This window comes from Sordaria macrospora, chromosome 1, assembly GCF_033870435.1.
Source record: "Sordaria macrospora chromosome 1, complete sequence".
NCBI classification, from domain to species: Eukaryota; Fungi; Ascomycota; class Sordariomycetes; order Sordariales; family Sordariaceae; genus Sordaria; species Sordaria macrospora.
Genome location: NC_089371.1, coordinates 7,177,637 through 7,198,843, shown reverse-complemented (window position 1 = coordinate 7,198,843; position 21,207 = coordinate 7,177,637). Strand labels below are relative to the sequence as shown.

Sequence of the window (21,207 nt, the reverse complement as noted above, 5' to 3'; positions counted from 1 at the left end):
GAGAGAATGAACGACGAGAACCTTCAAAGTCCCAAATGATGTGCACCCAACAACCTGGCTCTCAAAGGATTGCCGTCGGTGTGGTTTAGTTAAGGGGTGATGGAAGCTTGGGCCAACTTCTCCCTATCCAAACACACAAGGTTTATGGGTATGGGTATAGGTATGGATATGCCGTATGGATAGGTCAGGATGTTGAACGGGATTGTTGATGGAGTTGTTTCTAAACTTGTCATCGGGTTGATCAACGTAGCGAATAGAGACTAGACTAGGTAGTCTTGGTCTGACAGCGACAGGATAGTTAGTCAAGGACAGACGGTAACGGTGATGGTGAACGGTGAATGCTGACTGACAACACTGACCGCAGGTGAAAAGAAAGGGTGGATTGAGATGCTTGTGATGCCGTCAGTGGCCGATGCCCCTAGCCAAGACCCGGACTGTGGGATGGCCGGGGCAACATCACCACGCCGCCGTTATCGCCCTGGATTCCCCGCCGACAAGTGGCAGAAAACGGTGTTATCACGGGCGGTGAAGCCAAGAGCTATGGCGTTTCGCGGGATCTGATCGTGTCTGGGTACCTTGAGGTTCACGCTAATCCGGTTTCGGCAAGAGGGGCTGCGGCATAGATTGTGTCAGTCATTTGAAATTTTTGAAGATTTGTCTGGATATCGGAGGGTGGCCTGTGACTCTTATGAGTGCCCTGTAGATGGCCTGGAGTTGCGGGCCTCGTTCCCTGTGCGTCCAAGCCTCGAATATGCACGCGAGAATCCACTCGGGTCGCGCTGAAACGACGTGGATTCCCATGTATAAAGACGACGAGAGGTCCCCTGTACAAGAGGAACTCAGTCGGCCACGCAAGATCGTGGCCCTCATCCCATACTTTTACACTTTCAACTCATACTGATATATCCCATTACTGCCCTTCTTCTTGACCTCAATTCCGTCGGAAACCACCAATTGATCAGTCAAAGGTCCATCTGAAGCATGTAGGTACCTCATCCAAACTTGATAATGGGGGAACCGCGGGGTACTTTGTCACCTTACAACCTTCCTCACATTCACTTGTTTACTTCAACTTCCCCAAGGCTCAGACTGTCCCGTCTGCTTGGACCGTTTTCAGTCAAGCTCTTACACGGTCGAGCAGAAAGGAATATGACCAATTGGCCACCTGGGATGAACCTCAGAAATGCGCCTGACTAGGACTTCGGCTAACTTGTTGGTGCGACTCTCCTCCAAACAGCTTTCTACCAAGACCATTCCCAAACCACCGCCACCACTTTTCAAACCTCACCAGACCACCAAATCTCACATCGACATCATGGAGGCGCAACAAGTACCCAAGACCTGCAAGGTCATTCTCTCCGACACCATCGCCAAGAAGCTGCTTTCCGAGGTCCGCGAGACTCTTGCTAAGATCCAGGGTCCCGATGCCTCCAAGCCTACTCTGGCTGCTTTCCTGGCCACCGATGACCCGTCCGCTCTGCAGTATGCCGAATGGTCCAAGAAGACATGTGAAGAGAAGTGAGTATCTCGTCAATCACTCAATGGGTCAGTCTGGACTTTTGCCCCAGCACCAGGGTCTAATACACTACCCCAGTGGCTTCAACTTCGATCTCCGCAAGGTCAACAAGGAAGACCTCGAGGAGAGCATCATCGCCGCCAACAACGACGACAACGTCGACGGCATCCTCGTCTATTACCCCATCTGGGTCGGCAACCACAGCCAGGACAAGTACATCAAGGAGACCGTCGCCCTCTCCAAAGACGTCGAGGGTCTCTGCCACACCCACCTCTTCAACATGTACCATAACGTCCGCTTCCTCGACCCGCCCGCCAACCTGAAGAAGTCCATCCTCCCCTGCACTCCGCTCGCCATCGTCAAGACCCTCGAGTACCTGCAGATCTACAATCCCATCCTCGCCTACGGCAACCGCCTGTTCGGCAAGACCATCACCGTCATCAACCGTAGCGAGGTTAACGGTCGCCCTCTCGCTGCTCTGCTCGCCAACGACGGCGCCACCGTCTACTCCGTCGACGTCACCGGCGTCCAGGTCTTCACTCGCGGCGAGGGCATCCGTCAGCTGCGCCACCAGGTCCACGACAAGGAGGGCTGGGAGCTCAAGGACGTCTTGCCGCTCAGCGACGTCGTTATTGGCGGTGTCCCGACCGAGAAGTTCAAGGTGCCCACCGAGCTGCTCCGTGACGGTGCCGTGTGCATCAACTTCTCCAGCTTCAAGAACTTTGACGGTCCCGCGGTTAAGGAGAAGGCCAGTATTTATGTCCCCAGCATTGGCAAGGTTACCATTGCTGTGCTTTTGCGCAACCTTGTGGTGAGTACTTACTTCCCCTCTCCCGCTTGTCTCGCTACCAAGTGACATACACCCAACTACACTACGCTTCCAATGACAATAGACTCGCTAACAACTTCTTGCTTTCCTCTTCAACAGCGCTTGATCGCCAACCGTCCCCGTCCTGAGGGCTCTGCGCCCGAGGACCCCAAAGATGCCAAGGCGCGTAGCGAGGCCTTCATCGAGGGTTAATTGGAACAGAAACATCGTGTCCTTCATATTCCCCCGCTAAACAGATTTGCATTGCATATCCTGTCTTTATACGATTTTCCTTTTTAAATTTTCTTTCTCGAGTTCTTGGGAGGGATGGTTGTTTGCTGGCTGGCTGGGTAGGAAAAAAATAACGGATGGTCAAGGGCTGGTTGGGTAGGAAGGGAGCAAAAGGCTTGGTTGATCTGGTTGATTGCACTGAAAAAATGGTTTTCCAGAAGTACATAAAGAAAGAAACAACTTACTACATACATACACGAAAAAGGGGGACTGGCTTTGTTTACTACGAATTTTGAGCTTTACAAATGTCTACCTAGAGGATATAGAAGGGATCTGGAGACACAAAAGAAAGGGGAATTTTCACTAACAAACCCTTCAATACAAACCACAAGGATCAAGAACTTCATAAAATCACAGATCGACACATGCGTCGTCCAACTTGCACAATCCTCCTCCTGTCTGGTTCTTCCTCAACCACGATTTGGTGACTGTGACTCACTTACACGCGTCGAGTCACTAACACCGCTCGGGACCAAAACAAGCTAGCCGGTGGGGCGGCGGATGTAAGTCTCGGTAAGTGTACATCTCAGCTCCTCCGTCTTGCTCCGTCTTGCTCCGCATCCGGCTCATACAACTTTGTAAACCCCAGTAGCGAATTCCGGCCCGGTCATCGGATCTCGCATCTCATCAACATCAGCCGTATAGTACCGGTACCTACTAGGCATCCCGGGGTTGCCTCAACATTCCCATCAAATACAAACCTATCTACATATGTGCGGGGAAGTTATACTGACGAGACTGAGTACCTCTATAGCCATATGAGTACGTTTTCATCATCAGTTACTTGCCAACACCATAATTAGTACAGTAGGTTTATCAGCAGTAGCAAGAGTAGGTAACAACAACATTGCCTACGGTAGTCACATCACATCACATCACATTATGTCATATCCCAAAAATGCAAAACCGAAACCAAAACCGATCCAATCGATCGAAGAGCAAGAACCATGTCATGAAAACCTAATTTCAACAAAAACACACACACACCTATGTAATTCCTACCATAGACCGTTACCTAGAACCTAGAACCTAGAAACCTAGACCTTAACCGTACCCGTTGTCCATTTATGCATGCATCGCTATGAGAGGGAATAATTGAAAAAGCCATGCCCGAATCCCCAGACAATGAATGAAGCAAAATTTTAGATAAGAAGAAGAAAAGAAAAACGCCGATACGATAGAGAGTCATGACACATGACATGAGAGTTGTGAGTTTGATGAGAGAGGGAGAGAGAGATAAAGAGAAAACTGTTCTGGACAACAAAGATAAAACAAACAAACAAATACCCGCTCGCTGCTCAAACCCACATCTGTGTTTCCCCAATCCCGTCGATCTGCCCATCTGCCCATCCATCCGCTTGCAGAAATAAAATAAAATGGAATGGCAACCAAAAACGGTTGGAGTGTATCCTGTATGATGATGATGATGATGATGATGATGCTCTGCTTCGCTCCCATACACCCGTGCATCCATCATGGCCATCGATTCCCAACTAACGTGTCGACAGGAACAAAGTCCTCCCCGTCCGGCCCCTCCGGCCCCTCGGGCCAGTATCTTGTTTCAAAACAATCATGAGGAACCAGCTCCTCTGAAAAGCAGAGGGGACATATAAAATGGGTTTCAGGGTGATTCTACTCATGGTTCCATTCCATTTCCTCCGCGATCCATTCGTCTCCCGAGTCCTCCGACTCCTAGTCCTCTTCCTCGTCTCCTTCATCTTCCATATCCTCCTCTTCCTCATCCTCCCATTCTTTTCCCGTCCATTCCCTTTTAACCATATTCTTATACCACCCAGCCTCAAGCGTCTCAAATCGCGGCCCAGCTCCCCAAGTCAGGTGCTCCATCCCACAGCACATGCAACACTACTGCACCTTGCGACTTTCAAACAGCATAAGGTTCACCGCCGTGTCGTTCTCGCCGACCTGGCTGGTCGGCTCGCTCAGCATCTCCCACTGCCGGAAGTTGAAAGGCGTCAGTCGCTCTTGTGATCCGCCCATGGTGGAAACGCATGAGTAACCTCCCCAAAGGTTGGCTACCATGACCATTGCTGGTCTCGCTGGGTTCATGGGAGAGGGTGTGGGTGGGTTGCTGTTGTTGCCGAGGTTGAGGTGCGTAAGGTTAGTGTTGATGCTGATGGCTGGTGAGGGCATGGGGCCTGTGCCTCCTTGTTGCTGTTGCTGTTGCTGTTGCTGTTGCTGTTGCTGTTGCTGTTGCTGTTGCTGTTGCTGTTGCTGTTGCTGTTGCTGTTGCTGTTGCTGTTGCTGTTGCTGTTGCTGTTGCTGTTGCTGTTGCTGTTGCTGTTGCTGTTGCTGTTGCTGTTGCTGTTGCTGTTGCTGTTGCTGTTGCTGTTGCTGTTGCTGTTGCTGTTGCTGTTGCTGCTGTAGTTGCTGCTGTTGGGCGGCGTGCCATCCTTGCGCTTGAGCCTGTTGCGTATGACCAGGAAGACTGAAGTAACCTCCACCATTACCACCACCACCACCACCACCACCACCTGCATTCTGTGGCCCAGTTGCCTGTTGCCCCGGAGTGACACCTGGTGTGTGCGTTGGGGTGGTACCAGGGGCCGGCGAGCCAGTGCCATTGTTGCCCATAGCCATCGGCGTAGGCCTTTCCTTATGACACAGCATCAAGTTTGCATGCGGGTTATCCTGATAGCTGAAGATGTACCTGAGCTTCACATCCGAAGGGGACTTGAGAGCTTGGATACACTGTAACCGCGCGTCCTCGGCTAGATTGTCGACCAACACGCAAGCCAGATCAAAGATACGTCCGCCTAGTTGACGAGTGTCAAAGTCGGGCCCGTGGATCAGGTCAAGTTCCCTGATAAGACCAGCGCATACGATAAGAGCTCTGCCACGAACTTCGTTTCCGGGTTTGCTGGTGTCAAAAGTCTGGGCATGGAGGGTGAGGAAGTTGAGAAAGAGAGGAAGCCAGTGGTTGAGAATATCGCTTTTCAGATCAGCATGGTTGTCACCACTGGCTGCGGCGGCACTGACACACTGTCCTCCCCATCCTCCTAGACCACCTGCTTGGCTAGGGAGTGGTGTCAGAGTTTGCAACAGTTCCAACATGTCCATGAATCTTTCCACCATAACCGGAACCAGTTGGTGCTGGCGAAGCCCCATTGGACCGCTTCCCCTAATGATGGTATCCATGATGGCAAGAAAGTTCTCCGCTTTCTGTAGGCGCATCTGGAGCGTCGACCTGTCCAACGTCATTGAGGGTGGGTTTCTGGATGAAGGCAGAAGGTTCAGGAACCGAGACTGTGCCTGGTTCTTGAGATGATGTGTTAGGTCGGGAGAAAGGGAGGGGAGCATTCCGATCCATGAGACCCGCTGTGCGTCCATCGACTTTTCCATGGCGTTCATAAAAAGCTCTACGTTCGACGGGACACGTTCGCCCGAATCTGCCGCGCTTTGCTGCTGGTCATTCGACGACAGGCTCAACAGTAACTTGACATGACAGAAGGGGAGAGTAAACTCGTTAGTGAGGTTGAGAACTTGCTCGAACGTTACGCGTGTGCTCTCGCCAGCGGCAGTGACAAGCAGCTTGGTAGTCATGCGATCAATCCAGCCGGCAACCTGGGCATCAGGCCCTCGGATTTGCAGCGCCTTAGCGACTCCTACCGGGTCTTTCAACACAAGGCGCTTTAAAAGCTCAAGAAGACGGCCCTGGTTGGCTTCCTTATCCAGGGGCAGGTCTTGCAGATCGTTCTGAGCACGAGCATAAGTATACTCCGCCAGAGCAAGTTGGATCAAACCGAGAAGTTCTCGTGGACTTTCCTTCTTGGCCTGTTCCTGAAGTATTTCGAAGCGGTAGCGCTCCTCTGGCGTTAATAAACTTTCAGACGAGACTGGCGCCATGAACAGTTGAAGCACTTCTTGCATGTATCTGGTCCGAAAGGTAGTCTGGACAATCTGAGATGTGCCGACACCTGGTTGCGGGTGTCGTTGATTGCCGGCACCGGGAGGGTTCGATGTCTCAGAAGCTGTTGCCAAGATTGCAGGCAATCCTAAACAGCCTATCGAGACCAGGAGGGGGTATAGGTGCAAGATCGTTGCTCGTCTGTTGAGGCCCCGTACGTGAAGAAGCCATCTTGCCATGAGCTCATCTAAGTGCTGTAGGTCGAACATTCGCAGCCGCTTCAAGAGAATACCGTAAACCCTCTGTTGTTCATCTCCTTTAGCCCAGTACGTCTGTAGTCGCTGAATCACCGCACTGAAAAGCCGATCCATCGTGTTACGATCAAGACTAGTACCGTTAGCCAAAAGCTTCTCTACCTCCTCATGGAGATCGCCATCGTTGTCTTGAAGACGAGACACCATGTTGTCACTGACAGGTGAACAGGCGTCTACAGGATTGTGCCGGTCGCTCAGAGCCAAATCGGACTTCAACTGCGTAGCGACTTCATCCATCCCAGGCACCCGTGATGCTAGGTAAGCGAGTGATGCAAGTAGAGGCCGCGCTCCTATCCCCTGCTCTCGCACAACATCCCTGAGCCGGCTGTGAAGAATGTTGAACAGATTTTTGAAACAGCCGAGAGCAGCAAATTCAAACGGCCACCGAGTAATAGTATCCGCGATCGAGGCGAGTACCTCCGGGTTGGAGCATTTTGTCAACATTTTGAGAACATCAGCAAACACTGAAAACTCCTGGGTGGCCTCGAAAATCCTTCTTATCGAGTTGAAAAGTCTGGTAGAAAGCCCGTGCTGACCGAAAGTGTTGAGAGTGCTGTGTTCGAGTTCTCCCCCAGTAACCGTGTTCCGTAGCCAAGATGCTATCTCCGCCTTGCGCGCTCGGCTTGCGTCTTTGATGCGTCTGGCTATATTCTTGATCGGAAGGGGCCTCCCCATTGACACGGCATCAGTAACCCCCACACACAGGCCCAGTGCATGCCGGAGGCGTCTGATGGCCATATCTGCATCCTGTGCGTCGTCGGCAATGTTAAAGCCTGCTCGGCGAAGCAACGCATCTCTTGATCGTCTTTGCGAACTGCCCAAAATTTGCGGCGGGAGCTCCGCAAGCAGTCGAGAAAATGGCGGACCGTCCGGCATGACCAGTTGCGGATCGGTCAGCCCACCGCGTGCAATCAGCCACTGGATGTACTGCGATACCAGAAAAATCCCCGAGCGAACTAGCTCCGACACGAGGTGGTAGAGCGCCTCCTTGCGCTCTTTTTCCTCAAGGACCTCCCCTTCCATGAAGTTCAGCACAGCGAAAGTGACGTCCAAACCCAGAGTACTCCAATGCATCAATATCCGATGGGCAACATAAACTTTTGCGAGCCCCGGCCTGTATAGTGTTGTACACCACTCTAGTAGAGCCCTGACCAGGGCAGCCTTATCCTTGGAGACAGTCCAACACTGAGCTGGAAACTCGTCAGGCATTGGTTTCTCCAAGATGACCTGATCCAAATGTCTGACAAGAATGATCCGAGCAGCGGGTTGCGACCTGTTGGCGGAGGCGACTAGTTGTTCGTTTCGATAGTTGATGCCAGCAAAAGATCGATGGCGTGCTTCGTCCCCTTGGGGCAGACACGTTTTGAGCGCGTCCCGGTACTTGACCCATACAGCAGGGGACACGAAGTTCTCCGGTGTGGCAACCATTAGCGTTCCTAGAAGGTGTGATAGCTTGGAAAGTAGAGGAACATAAATATCTCTGTCCTCGTGTGCATGTATCTAGAAAAGTGTCAGATACGGTGACCGTTGGAATTAAAAGGCTTCTGGATACGTACCACATGGTAGTGGCTAATGAGAGCAGTAGCAAGTCTTCGACCATATCTCCTTAGCCGAAGCAAATCTTTCCAGTATATTTGTGCGATAATAATCCACATGGGTAGTTGAGAGTGGTGGCTCGATTCCAAGCTGGAAACTGTCCAATCAAGATAATGCTCACGGTCCATGAGACCCTCGGCGTATAGGTGTGTTGCGAGCTGGATTCTACGTTCTGTTAGCTTCCGAATCTTTCCGGAGGAGATCACAGATACACTTACGCGTAGTTGACCTTGGCCTTCCAGTTTTGCTCGCCGAACGAGAAAAAAGCACGCTCAATGAACTGCTCGATGACGAGGGTCCAGTCCTTGAGCCACTTCCGCTCACCCTCTAACACCGAAGCATTGTTCCCTTTACCAAGCCTCCTGAAAGTTCGTAGCTCGTTGGTACCCACGCACTTGGCCAGCCAAACGGCACGGTCTATCGGAACGTTTTTGTTTAAACACTGATCCAGCAAGACCTTGTTGCGCACGCCGTGAGGGATCGATCGACTGAGTTTCCGAAGAGGGATGGCGGAGTTGGCAAGGTCTTTGAGCCAGACTTCTTTTTTGGTGTCAGTGAGCGTGACTCTTGGGGGCGGCTTGAAGGTCGATGGCGCAGTTACTTGACCCGCATTTCTCCTGTGCCATAGCACGCCCGCAAAGAAGATTGATAACGCGTTCAGTCCACTCCGCTGCTTTAGGCCGTGAAATAATACTGTCTTTGCGGATTGCGTCTCTGGTTCAACAATTCTTTTCTCATAATACCCGTTCTTTATGGCGCCATCGTTAAACTGATCTTCGGGGTGGTTGCCGGCCGTCCCAGACCACGGGAAGAAGTCGGCACATCCATAATTTGCCGTGGCCGAGCTGCCTGTCGTTGACGATGATGATGCCGTTGCGAGCGCACTTGACCTCCCCTGTCCCCCTTGTCCATCATTCCTCCCACGTATACGATAGCGTGGAGCGGCGGCGGGTAGCTCGATAGTATAAGGTTTCGGGCGCGTGTCTTTTCGCGCCGGGTTCGGCGGCGGCGGCGGTTGTTCTCGACGCGAGTGTTCGGGCACTGCTTTCGGTCGGCGCTGGGGAAAGGGGATCGGAACGTCGGCATCTAAGTGTTGGGGCGGAATGGAGAGTTGATGATGATGATGATGATGGGGGCTCATCTCGCCCAAGTCCGACCCATCGGCTAGAGGCATCATTAGGTGCGCCATGGAGCTATACTGTTTATGCGGTTCCATGAGGCCGGGAGATTCGATCACGGTGGGAGACGAGAAGGCGTTCGAAGGATCGTTGTGTGATAGCTCGAGCCTAAGGCGCGAACCCCCTCGACGCTGGGTCCCATGGCGACTGCCAACACCACCAACGGAAAGCGCGGGTGACGAACCCGACGGGTCAGCGGGGGAAACTATGCTCGCGGGATCTTGACCGAATTCGGGTGGGAAGGTGGTGTTGAGAGTGTTATTTTGGTTGAAGTTGTTATGGTTGTTATTTGTACGGACGGAAGGGGGTGGCGGCGGTAGATAGCTCGAGGCATCGTACTGCTGCTGCAGTTGCTGTTGCTGTTGTTGTGGTGGTTGAAAATGTTGGTGTTGGTGTTGTTGTTGCAGTTGCTGCTGCTGTATCTGCTGCGCCTGGGCCTGGGCCTGGGGTTGCGACAGAGAGCGCTGCTGCGACAGGGCCGGGCCGCTCAACTTTCTCTGCTGGGGCTGTCGCTGCTGGACGCCCAAGGGGGGCCGGGAGGTCATCGCTGGAGGAGAAGCGGATGCGCCATTCCGCAGGTCGTGAGTTGGATGATGGAGAAATACAGGAAAGCGGTCGGGGTCGGGGTCCAGTTGGGGTCGAGGTTGAGCGGACGTTGTCTCGGTCGAGGAAGGTTCGAGGAACGGATTCGAGGAACTTGGGGTCGTCGATGTGCAAAAAGGCAAGAGCCGGTCTGGTGTTTGGATGTTGTCTGGGATCTGGAACTGGAGAATCAACGCTGGAGATTGGACCCAAGGCCCAGTTCGCTGGTTAGTCCCGTTAGATTAGCGATAGCGCGGCGTATGGAGATGCGGTGCGTGGCACTATCAATATCCCGCGGATGGATACCAAGCTGGATCCCACGATGGATAAGGGGTCCGGATTAACGGGGGTGACGGGGTATGATCAGGTCAGGTATGCTTGGTAAGGTGGTACAACTAAGGTAGTGTCCATACCTACTGACATAGGTAACCCCGAGTACACCACAGCACAACACTAGCCCCTGCCCGAGTCTGGACCAGTGGGTGGCCGGCCGCGGACAGGAAGCTCCCGGCCAAACTTTGATAGTGCAGACATCGACCGGCACAGAAGCCACGCTCGGTCAAACAGCACAGCTGACACAGCTGCCGTCCCGCGGTAAAGTACCGAACGTATTTCCCGTTTTGTCAAGGGTAAGGTACATTACCGACGAGTAGGTGCCGTCGGTCAAGAATAAGAGATTGATAGGCGCTTACCAAAGGAGGATATTGTCCCAGTCAAGAGACCCTGCCGCTCGTTATTGGATAAACACCACAACAGCCAGACTAGCAAGCAAACCTGGCAGTTTTCGGGGGCTGAAAATACCTGGTCAACAAAAAAAACAGCAGCACAACGACGTGATATTTGACACGAATCGAATACATATGCACAGTTCTAGTGTACTGCGTAGACCATAGTGTACACTACGGACGTAGGCACGCTTCCGTTCCATTGTGATGCGGCCCGGGAGCCTAACCTAACCTCGTCAGGGTAGCTCGGCAGCGCTAGCTGTCATATATGGACGATATGGGATCCATAATGGGTGAGTGAGGTGGTGATACCATTGATGCCTTAGAGAGAGATAGGGTAGAATGAACGAATGAATGAATGAATGAATGAATGAATTTTTCGACTACGTTCTACCAATACTAGATAATAAGTCGTGCCCGCGACGACGGCTGGGCATAGGTACAGAGATAGGGTAGGAGCCGCCATAAGAGAACGTGATGTTGGGGTCCATCGAATATCACAGATCTCCATGACAGAAGGCTGGGGGTCCTCAACATTACACTATACTAGGGGGCAACGGCAACGCGGCTTGAACCACCTCATTGAAACTTGTTCCTTCAATAAGCCAGAGACATCTCATCTTCCGGGAATACGTTCTGTAGGATCTGCAAGTGTCAGGGCTATGGATTGGCGGAGGAGGAAACTGTGGAGGCAAAGAAAAAGAAACAATGCAGTTTTATATGTTTCCGAACGGGATCGATGGAAGGCCGGGATGGATGCCATGTCGGTTGGTTTTCTTATATCTGCGTCCTGCGCCTGTGAGTGGTGGCCTGTCGTCGATGCAACCCAACCAGAACCCGTTGTCAGAACCACGCAACGAGGTGCATACCGGCATGGTATCCAAAAAGTCCGATCTGTCCCCTCTCTTCAGCCCCTCAAATGCGAGCAGGAGTGGTGATGAAAAGAGAAGGTCAAGTTACGTAGCCGGTATTGCGTTGTCTTGACTCCTCGTCTTCGTCTTGTCTCGAGACCAAGTGACCGCTCGGTGAGTGAGTTGGTTGATCGTTGAGGTGATCCTTTGGAGGACGACACACAGCACACCTTGGAAAAACGATACTTACGACACGTTTGACAACTGAAAAAACGACGAAACGGAAGTCGGTCGTACAGAGCTCGATCGAAGTTTGCCGTGATACCTCAGCTGTAGGGATGGCGCAAAAAGTGAACAAGTGGTGCTCAGTCGTTGTGCTCCTACCCGAGACGCCGCCCCCGTGTCGCAGGGCTCAAAACTGGCAACCACTCTCCACTGACAAATCGTACATTACAGACCGACGGGTCCGAGCTTTGTCTAGTTGTTCCCGGCATTCGATCGGAGCATGGCTATCATCAAGGCTTCCACAACTTCAGTTCTTTATCAGCCAACGTCCTGCTTCCGACACCCGGCCAGCTCACCTGTACAACCTATGCATACAGAATCCTTCGAAATTCCGTCGGGGAAGCGTGCCCTTGTCCATGTGTCTACTTCGGTCTCACACTATTTTCAACATCGTTATAATGATGGTTAGCTTATAACAGGAAGATCATGGATTTCATCCGAGTAAAGGGCATTCATCACAATCTAGTTTCTTTTTCTCACATCACGCCGTCTTTTCCAAGTTCCCTCCTCTCTGTTGCCCTTGTCCCCTTGCCCCCTTGTCAAAGCCCAGTGACAGCCCGGGCCACCTCAACCCTCATCACCTCCCAAGCAGCCCTACCAGTGGCAGTAGTAGTAGCCCTCGGAGGACAAACCGGAGCCGAGAACGTAGGCCACGGCTTACAATCCGGCACACACCCACCATACGTCTGCCCACAGCTATCCACGTAGTCTATGCACACGGTCCTCGTCGAGCAGTTATCCTTGGTTCCGAAGTTGGTGGTGATGGTGACGGTCTGGGTGGTCAAGCTGACGCTTTGGACGCTGGTTTGTATGGTGGGTGGGGCCGTGCCGGTGTAGGTGATGGTTGCGATGCTGGTCTTGGTTATGGTCTTGATGGAGGAGATGGGCGGCTTTGGACGAGGGGGTAATACACAGGGTGGAGGTGAAGGGCGAGTCTCTGGTTTACACTTGTCGCAACACCTGGCTTTTATCAGTTTGGGAAAGAGAGTGGAAGTTAAGTGTGTGCGAAAGAGGATAGGTTCACCCTGAGTATATCACGCCGCAGGGATTGACGGCGTCGAAACACAAAATGTGTGGTGAGTGGCACTCCTCTACTATGGGAGCCGCGCTGCTGAGTCCTCCTCCTAGGAGAAGGAGGAGAAAGGAGGTTGTGGGCGGTTGCATGTTTATTCAAGGCAAACACGGAGTTCAGGTGAGGAGCTGGATCAGATGAGTGAATCCTTCTCACCGTTGCGCTTTCAACAATGAGAATATGCCTATGGCTGTTATACTCTATTCTTCCCGGTGGCATGCGGTTTTTAAACTCCGGATACGTCCTCGGCCCGCTTCTCACCAAGGGGGAAGTTTAAGCGCATGATTGTTGTTTCCCGAGCCGGAGACGACGCGAGGAGTCAGGCTTCTCATTTGGGTGCAAGTTCTCAGACGCGCCACCTCATTTACATGATGCTCCCTTGGAGTTTGGTTCTGCGGACTGGACCCAAAGCTTGGAGAATCTAGGGAAGCGGCGCAGTTGACAACGTTATATATCGATCGACGACGATGCAGCCAAGATGATAACATTGGTGATCATTCGTATTCTGAGAATTCTTAAACCCCTCCGGCAAAAGGAAAAGCTGGGCTGGATTTATCCGGCGTTCTGTAAACGACGAGTTACGCAACCTCCGCAATCAACATAATGGTAGCCAAGACGGAACAGCAAACGGTTAAGCAAAAAAGAAGGCACCAATATGTCAGTGGCTGTCTGCACAAGTCCACGAAACTTTTCTATCAAGGAAAAGAAGGCGAGTGTCTCCGTACGGTTCATCGGTTGGTGACACGAAACCAAGCAAGCACGATCAGGTAGTCAACGTGAGATAGATTGGAATATATGCCGACTCCCGCTACGTTGCAAACTTGATTGCTTGATGTTTTCTGTCGTTCCTTCCTCAGACATGGAAATGTCCTTGAAAAATTTCCTTGAACAGTCTCACTAGGCTTCTGCTTCGTTTGCTCTTTCCGTGAATTTTCAGGGATAATCGCCAGAAGGAAGAGGGCAAGAGGACAAGAGGGCTTCTTCTTAATTCAACCATGACCAACTGCGCTGAGATGGCATCGGTATGAGCCGTGGCTACGAAGTCGGATCAGATATGTGGAAATGTCGCCCAACCCATTTTCTCGAAACTCGACATCGCGGGTACTGATCTCCGATGCCATACACAATGGAGGAAATGTAAATCGTGTATGAACCTGACTTTTGACAAGTTTTCGCTCTGTGATATCAACGGGTTAAAAGGGTAGGTAGTGTCTTCGATGTTTCCTCGGGTCAAGAGAAAGGCAAAACAGAACGCACACGGAGCACTGCAACGTAGCGGCTCTTTTCTTCAATCGACAGGTGGCGCAGCTGTAGATGAAGAAGAACGTCGTGGACGGTGAAGGACTGTATTCAAAATATGAAGAGTATATGGCAAACATCATACCCATTACATAACCATTAACGAGGACATGGAAGAATAAATCCATAGAAAGACATCGAAAACAAAATGTAGGGAAACAACGTGATGGGTCTATAGAGTTTCCTTGGCTCTACTGATCGCCTAGCTAGAAGATATTCCAATGAGGCTATGCTAATATAATTGCAATATTCCAGAACCGATGGAAGCCACTCATCTTCTCGGCTCTCCCCACGGGGAAGTCATGCCACGAGACGGGATGAGACGCGTTGTGACGTTTGGGTGCAGTCAATTCACTTTCAAGGAGTGACAGTACTGGTGAACACTTCATCGCGGAACCCCTACATGGGTAAATCTCAGGTGAACGTACTGCTCAAGTGGACTAGACTCAAAAACGTCAACTATAGGTCTTTGACATCGGAACCTCAGTCACATTCGTTCAGTCTATACTAGCTTGGCTAACCATTTGCGTGGCCCAAGAAGCTGGGCGATAAGAAGGCCGACGGATTCTGGTCAGGAAATTCCGAAAAACGTATCTTCCATAAAAATGCCTCCGAAGTCTCCATTGCCCCTTTGGTGTTACTTGCATCTGAAAGGGAGGTCGAATGGTCACGGTAGAATTCAGCTTTCTTCGCCCAGGCTGTTAAATAGTAAATTGCCGTCACTCGGGCAAAATCGCCAAGTGGCCAAGATGGCTCGACCGCAACACATCGCGTCCGAAATGACCCCGACAAGTGAAAAGGATCGAAATGCAAGAACTGAAGTTATACTTGTCGACCCATTTGGAGTCGCGGTAGAGTGGGATGATGTGTCCAAGTTGGTGGAGTGACGGAGTGAAGTCGCGAAGTTTTGAGCCGCAAAAGCAGACAGAAGGAAAAGAAAAATGAAGGATTAGCATTGTGAGACACCAAGATGGGATAACCTGGGGACATCATAAAAGGCCCAAGGACTGACCTGCTCCAGATGAGGGAAAGGTATGTCTTGGTGATCAAGAAAAAAGCAAGAAACAGACGAACACATCCCCATACTCATCAAGAGACTCACGACACTCAGTTGCATATAACCTCAATACCCCTCATCGACATCTCTTCACAAATTCTTCATACACATCGCTTTCAACAGAACCTGTCCCTCCCTGATCCTACCCATATTTAGCTCACTCAAGTCTATTAGGACTCTAACCCCCACTGAAACATCACGATGAAGTGGCAGACACTCGTCCTCAGCTTCCTCAGCTCCACCACCCTCGCGGCTCCAGTATACGTAGAGCCCTCACCTCCCTCTCCCGTCTACACTCTTCGCATCTCTGGGTACGTTATACCTCACACCTCACACCTCACACCTCACACCCTCCTTTCCTCCCCTTCCTTAACTCAACCCCAACCTCAGTCCATTCACACACTCAATCTAACTAACACCCTCCCTCCCCACCTCCAGCGGCGGCCCGGACCTAAACAGCCACTACCTCTCCGCCTCGGGCTCCGTCATCGGCGTCTTCCCCGACGCCCAAAACGATCCCATCAAATTCTACGCCGTGCCCAACAAGTCCACGGGGCTCGTCGAGCTGCACAGCTGGGCCGGCATTCCCTCTTCGCCCGGCACCCCCGGCACCCCCGGTTTGCCCAACGCCCCAAAGACCGGAGCCATCGCCTTGGTAGGCAACGCCCGCACGGGGCTGATGGAGCTGACGAGCGTCGAGGATCCGGCGGCCGTTTGTGCCGATGGCGATGGTGATGATAACCTCGATTGCGAGTGGACGAGCTTTACGCTCAACCAGGGGACGCCGACGGAGGGGAAGCCGGCTAATACCGTGACGTACGCGGGCCCGGGAGGTTGGGTGGCGTTTAAGAGCGCCGACAACGTTGGAGGAGGGGAGGGGTGGGTTGTTAGGTGGAAGCAACGTAAGTGACCCCGGGTGTTGTTTTTGATGTTGTTGTTGTTGTGAAGTGAAAGGATGTGCACGCAGTTTGCTGACGGAGAGATGGAATGAAAATAGCCCAGGCTACCACCACTCAGGACTTTGTGCCGGTTGATCTGGTGTATGAACCCATCTTCACTATTGCGGATACGGCGGAGTAGTAGTGACGATGGTGGTACGGAACCCGAAACTTGCTGGAAATCGTTGGAAGGTAGGCCGGAAGCGCCGGTAATTGTTGTAGGAGGTCGCCGCGGCATGGAAATCAAGATCCATTGCGCTATTCGTTGCTTGCTGTCCTCATTCAGATATCCCTATTATCCGACATGTTTTTTGCCAAGTGTTAGCTCAGGAAGGGGGGGGGAATCCAAAAGGAGAAAAAAGGAACACCAAAACGGGATGTTTTTGGCTTTGGTGGTGGCAAAAGCAGTTGTTTATTCCCTATTTTTGACGCCCAATGATTAATTCAAGATACATATACCTCATCCAAAACAGGGGCCTCCCGCCAGTGCTTCCAATCTTCGCTTGCTCTAGCTATCAGATAGCCTCCCCCTTTGAAAGGATATAGAAAAAGGTATATTTGACAAGAAAACCAATTTCGTATTGCTGTTACTGTGACAATAGTAAACTCCAGCCATGCACGAGACAGGGTACAGGTTTGTTACATATACCGTGCCCGGATCTTCCCGGACCATCCGCCGCCATTCTCGCTAGTCAAGCGCAAGCTTCCCGCCACATCCGCGCGGTTCTCTCCTCTCGACGTTCTCTCATTCCTAACCCGTATACTGATTATCGCATTGTCGTAGATAAAGTTGACGAATTTAGAAGGCGAGCTCCTTCTTGATGTTGGCAATGGCGAGACCGGGGTTGAGACCCTTGGGGCAGGTACGGGTGCAGTTGAGAATGGTGTGGCAGCGGTACAAGCTCATGGAGTTGTTGAGGGCGTCCTTGCGCTGGGCGTGGCGCTCATCACGGGAATCGGCGAGCCAGCGGTAAGACTGGAGGAGGATGGCAGGGCCGAGGTACTCCTCGGAGTTCCACCAGTACGAGGGGCACGAGGTAGAGCAGCAGGCGCAGAGAATGCACTCGTAGAGACCGTCAAGCTTCTTGCGGTCGGCCTTGGTCTGGCGATACTCCTTGCCCTATAAGTGATGACGTAGGTTAGTATCGGGTCGGTCTGCGCGCGCGCGTCTTTCCGTAAAAGCGTCTCCACTTACATCAGGGGAGGGAGTGTCCCTCTGGAGGTAGGGCTTGATGGACTTGTACTGCTTGTAGAAGAGGGTAAGATCGGGGACGAGATCCTTGACGACGTAGGTGTGAGGAAGAGGGTAGATCTTCATCTCAGCGCTGTTGTCGGCGGGAATGCGGCCTGGATTTCAAAACAAGAGGAAGTCAGCATTCCGTCCGTCCCGAGGGATATATCAAGGCTGAGTGTTTGCGACATACACAAGCAGGCGAGGGTGTTGGTGCCGTTGATGTTCATGGCGCAGGAACCGCAGATACCCTCACGGCACGAGCGGCGGAAGGTAAGGGTAGGGTCGAGCTCATTCTTGATGCGGACGAGGGCGTCGAGGACCATGGGACCGGTCTTGTTGAGATCGAGGGTGTAGCTCTGCATGCGCGGCTTCTCGGTCGGGGTGTCGGGGTTCCAGCGGTAGATCTGGAAGGTCTTGAGCTTGGGGCTCTGGCCATCAGAGGCATGGTTGCTGTGAGTAGCACCGTCGGCGAGGTTGGCCATGCCGCGGGCGGCGACGACGGGGCGGAAGGCCGGCCGGGAGGCAGCGGCGAGCACACGGGCGGACGAAGAGCGGAGAGCGGCCATTTTGCTGGCTGATGTGTGATGGGTGTACTGAGGACGAGACGGAGACGAGACGAGAGTGCGGAAAAGCAAGCAAGGGAAGCCGCTTGGCGGATGAGGTGAAATGCCAGACTACGTTTAAATCAAACCGGAACCGGGTTCACAAGCGGAGCGAGTGGAAGATGTAGCAGTGGACGGCGAGATGCCTTTTACTGTCTGTGAGTGGCGTATCCGGGCGGGTTTGGCTGACCCCCCGGGCCGTCATGACTTTCTTTCAAACCGCCTTGTGTTCCCGGAACACCTCGGTATACAGCAGCCAATGAGCGGGCACGTATTCTTCAGCGTCCCGACTTCCGACCGTGGGGAATGCCCACTAGCCGTGCTATCCGGACAGCGGCTAACCGGGAAGAGCAGATTCCATCCCTGATTGTCGCTGATTATCTGATTTTCCAGAAACCACTGGTTCGTCTGCTACGCTATTTGTGAATAATACAGAGTGGATGAGCGGTATATCTGATGCTTGGTAACAACCATTACACTAGATCCCTGATGGAAGTTCGTTGTGCCAGACTTGTGAGGCTGTCGCATTACGTAGTGTACCTGTTCACATGCCCAGGGAGTTTCACTTCTCACAGATTCAGACTGAAGATGGATGCCGCTACAGCGCGGTGCCGTGGTTGTTAGCCGCGTTCAACTTGGCAGTCGCTATAGCCGCTAGCGCGCTAACACTTCTCTCTGTCATCCCACACTGCTAACCCCAACCCTCTTTCTAATGTATCGCAATCTCTGCCCGGCCAGGTCCACTTCGCACATCGGATCTCTGACGTGCGTCCCCGTCGTCAAGTCTTCCCGCTTTGCTTTGCCGGCGATTGTTGTTTGTTGATTGCCCGCGCAGACACTATCATGGTTTACAGACAACTCTCCTTTCTCTAACCTCTCTCTCGACACAGCGGGCCCACAGGGGCTTCGCAACCAAAGCCTACGTACGGCGTATCTTCGCATTGATCAACGATCCGATCTCGTTCCTTGACAACCACCAGGGGCATACCAATCACGACTCTCCATTGACACCTCTAGAGTTTCCACCATCCCCAACCCCCCATCAAGACCAAGCAATGGCGTCCGTTAGCGCTCTCCGCACGCTGTCGGCCCCATGTCATACAGCCCGCCTGCGCCTGGCGAGGTCCTCGACCCTGACCATCAGCCCTACCTCCAGCAGCGTGTCGTCCCTCCTCCTCACCCATAATAACCATAACCGACCCGCCGTCGACGGCATGCGATACCTGACCACATTACCTCCGAGAGTGGGACGACGGGTAGTCCACCAGCTCATGACACAAGCTCCGTACTCGACGGCCGCCGAGCAGCCTGCCTCCTCCGGACCCGCTACCAAGTTCGTCTACAACATCGCCGCCTCGTACGTCGCCAAGGGCCGCCCCTTCAACCCGTCCACCCACGTCTTCCACTTCAACCCCTACCACCGAGTATCCAAGCCCGGCAAGAAGGCAAAGTCGGCGCGCTACGAGTCTGGTCAAGATGCCTTCTTCGTCAGCCGCGTAGGGAACAAGCCCGGCGAGGTTGCGCTTGGCGTAGCTGATGGTGTCGGCGGTTGGATGGACAGCGGTGTCGACCCGGCCGACTTTTCGCATGCCTTCTGCGACTATATGGCTGCTGCCGCATACGAGAACGATAAGCAGCCCACCAAGATTGCGGCAGCGACGGCCAACGGGTCATCAGCGGCTGCTGGTAATAATGGGGACAGCACTGGCAACGCGCCATTGACGGCGCGCTCACTGATGCAAAAGGGCTACGAGGCCGTTTGCCATGACCCAACCATCAAGGCTGGTGGCAGTACGGCGGTGGTTGGCATGTTGGATGAGAGCGGTACGATGGAGGTTGCGAACCTTGGCGACAGTGGTTTCGTAATATTCAGGCTCAACGGCGTCCACACCGCCAGCGAACCTCAGACACACGCATTCAACACCCCCTTCCAGCTCAGCGTGGTCCCGCCCAGCATGTTGCTCCGCGCTGCGACCTTTGGCGGGGGGCTGCTTATCGATCAGCCTCGCGACGCCGACGTGACCCGCCACAAGCTGAAGCACGGAGATGTTGTTGTATTTGGAAGTGATGGTCTTTGGGACAATTTGTTCAACCAGGACATTCTCCGTCTGGTGAGCAGCACGATGCAGAAGCTCGGCGCATGGAAGGACACGGGCGCTGGGGTCCAGGTCACCGAGGACCTGACCCCCTTCACCAAGCTGGACAGCGACGACAAGCCCATTTTCACACTGCAGAGCTTCATTGCCACGCATATTGTCAGCGCCGCCAAGTCGGCGAGCATGAATGCGAAGTTGGACGGCCCGTTTGCCAAGGAGGTCAAGAAGTACTACCCCCAGGATGCGTGGCACGGCGGCAAGGAGGACGATATCTGTGTGGTCGTGGTACTCGTTTCGGAGGAACCGGCGGACATGGCGACGCCAAAGGCACGCCTCTAGAACAGATGATGATGTGAAGAGGGAATACAGGACAACATTAAGAAATTTCTTTGCGCAAAGCGACATAGAAGGGGATAAACAAATATCTTTTTTTTAACTGGCGGCAGCGGCATCCAGGATTGGAGAGCGCATTGTATTCTGAAACCAAAACCAACGATTTAGGGATCTTTCTCATATTGCATATATCACACGTTTTTCTGCATATCATACCACCGACCACGCAAAACAAGCATACCCTAAAGGAGCATTACCAGCGGCGTTCATATGTTGTTTCCATCAACGGACTCTTTGTCTATGTCTTGTCTTGGACGAAACATTTGGTATCAAAACACAGATGCGAAAAGAACGGCGCCGGAGGAGCCACATAAGCGTTTGGGTACTATTGCCGGGTATCGAGAAAAAGAAATAGGAAGAAGTTAATTTCACTCGGTATGATCCGGCTTATTCCACTTTCAACCCACGTGTACGTGTACCAAGTGTCTCACCATCTCCCGCTTTATTGTCCCGTCTCATGATGATCACCCGAACCAGCTACCCCATCAACACTCATCATCAAAGA

General features: G+C 52.6%; 5 protein-coding genes across 5 annotated transcripts; 3 read left to right on the top strand and 2 right to left on the bottom strand.

Moving 5' to 3' along the window:
- The first annotated feature begins 849 nt into the window (after window positions 1-849).
- Window positions 850-2,863, top strand: SMAC4_00239 (uncharacterized protein). Its single transcript, XM_003351649.2, has 3 exons — window positions 850-1,518; window positions 1,595-2,327; window positions 2,445-2,863. The coding sequence occupies exons 1-3, from the start codon at window positions 1,184-1,186 to the stop codon at window positions 2,535-2,537; spliced, it is 1,161 nt and encodes a 386-aa protein (XP_003351697.1). The 5' UTR covers window positions 850-1,183; the 3' UTR covers window positions 2,538-2,863.
- Window positions 2,864-4,478: 1,615 nt separating this feature from the next.
- Window positions 4,479-10,113, bottom strand: SMAC4_00238 (uncharacterized protein; the record flags this gene model as incomplete). The annotated part of the gene is made up of 3 exons (XM_024655261.1): window positions 4,479-8,294; window positions 8,351-8,555; window positions 8,609-10,113. 3 exons carry the CDS (start codon window positions 10,111-10,113, stop codon window positions 4,479-4,481), a joined length of 5,526 nt encoding a protein of 1,841 aa, XP_024510994.1.
- Window positions 10,114-15,640: 5,527 nt separating this feature from the next.
- SMAC4_00237 (uncharacterized protein) lies at window positions 15,641-16,519 on the top strand (the record flags this gene model as incomplete). Its single annotated transcript, XM_003351647.1, has 3 exons — window positions 15,641-15,750; window positions 15,878-16,341; window positions 16,437-16,519. 3 exons carry the CDS (start codon window positions 15,641-15,643, stop codon window positions 16,517-16,519), a joined length of 657 nt encoding a protein of 218 aa, XP_003351695.1.
- A 293-nt stretch (window positions 16,520-16,812) lies between these two features.
- SMAC4_00236 (uncharacterized protein) lies at window positions 16,813-18,382 on the bottom strand. Its single transcript, XM_003351646.2, has 3 exons — window positions 17,802-18,382; window positions 17,573-17,724; window positions 16,813-17,497 (listed from the first exon to the last, which is right to left on the bottom strand). Exons 1-3 carry the CDS (start codon window positions 18,175-18,177, stop codon window positions 17,177-17,179), a joined length of 849 nt encoding a protein of 282 aa, XP_003351694.1. The 5' UTR covers window positions 18,178-18,382; the 3' UTR covers window positions 16,813-17,176.
- Window positions 18,383-19,268: 886 nt separating this feature from the next.
- Window positions 19,269-20,854, top strand: SMAC4_00235 (uncharacterized protein; the record flags this gene model as incomplete). The annotated part of the gene is made up of 1 exon (XM_003351645.2): window positions 19,269-20,854. The coding sequence occupies one exon, from the start codon at window positions 19,269-19,271 to the stop codon at window positions 20,646-20,648; it is 1,380 nt and encodes a 459-aa protein (XP_003351693.1). The 3' UTR covers window positions 20,649-20,854.
- Between the last annotated feature and the right edge of the window lie 353 nt (window positions 20,855-21,207).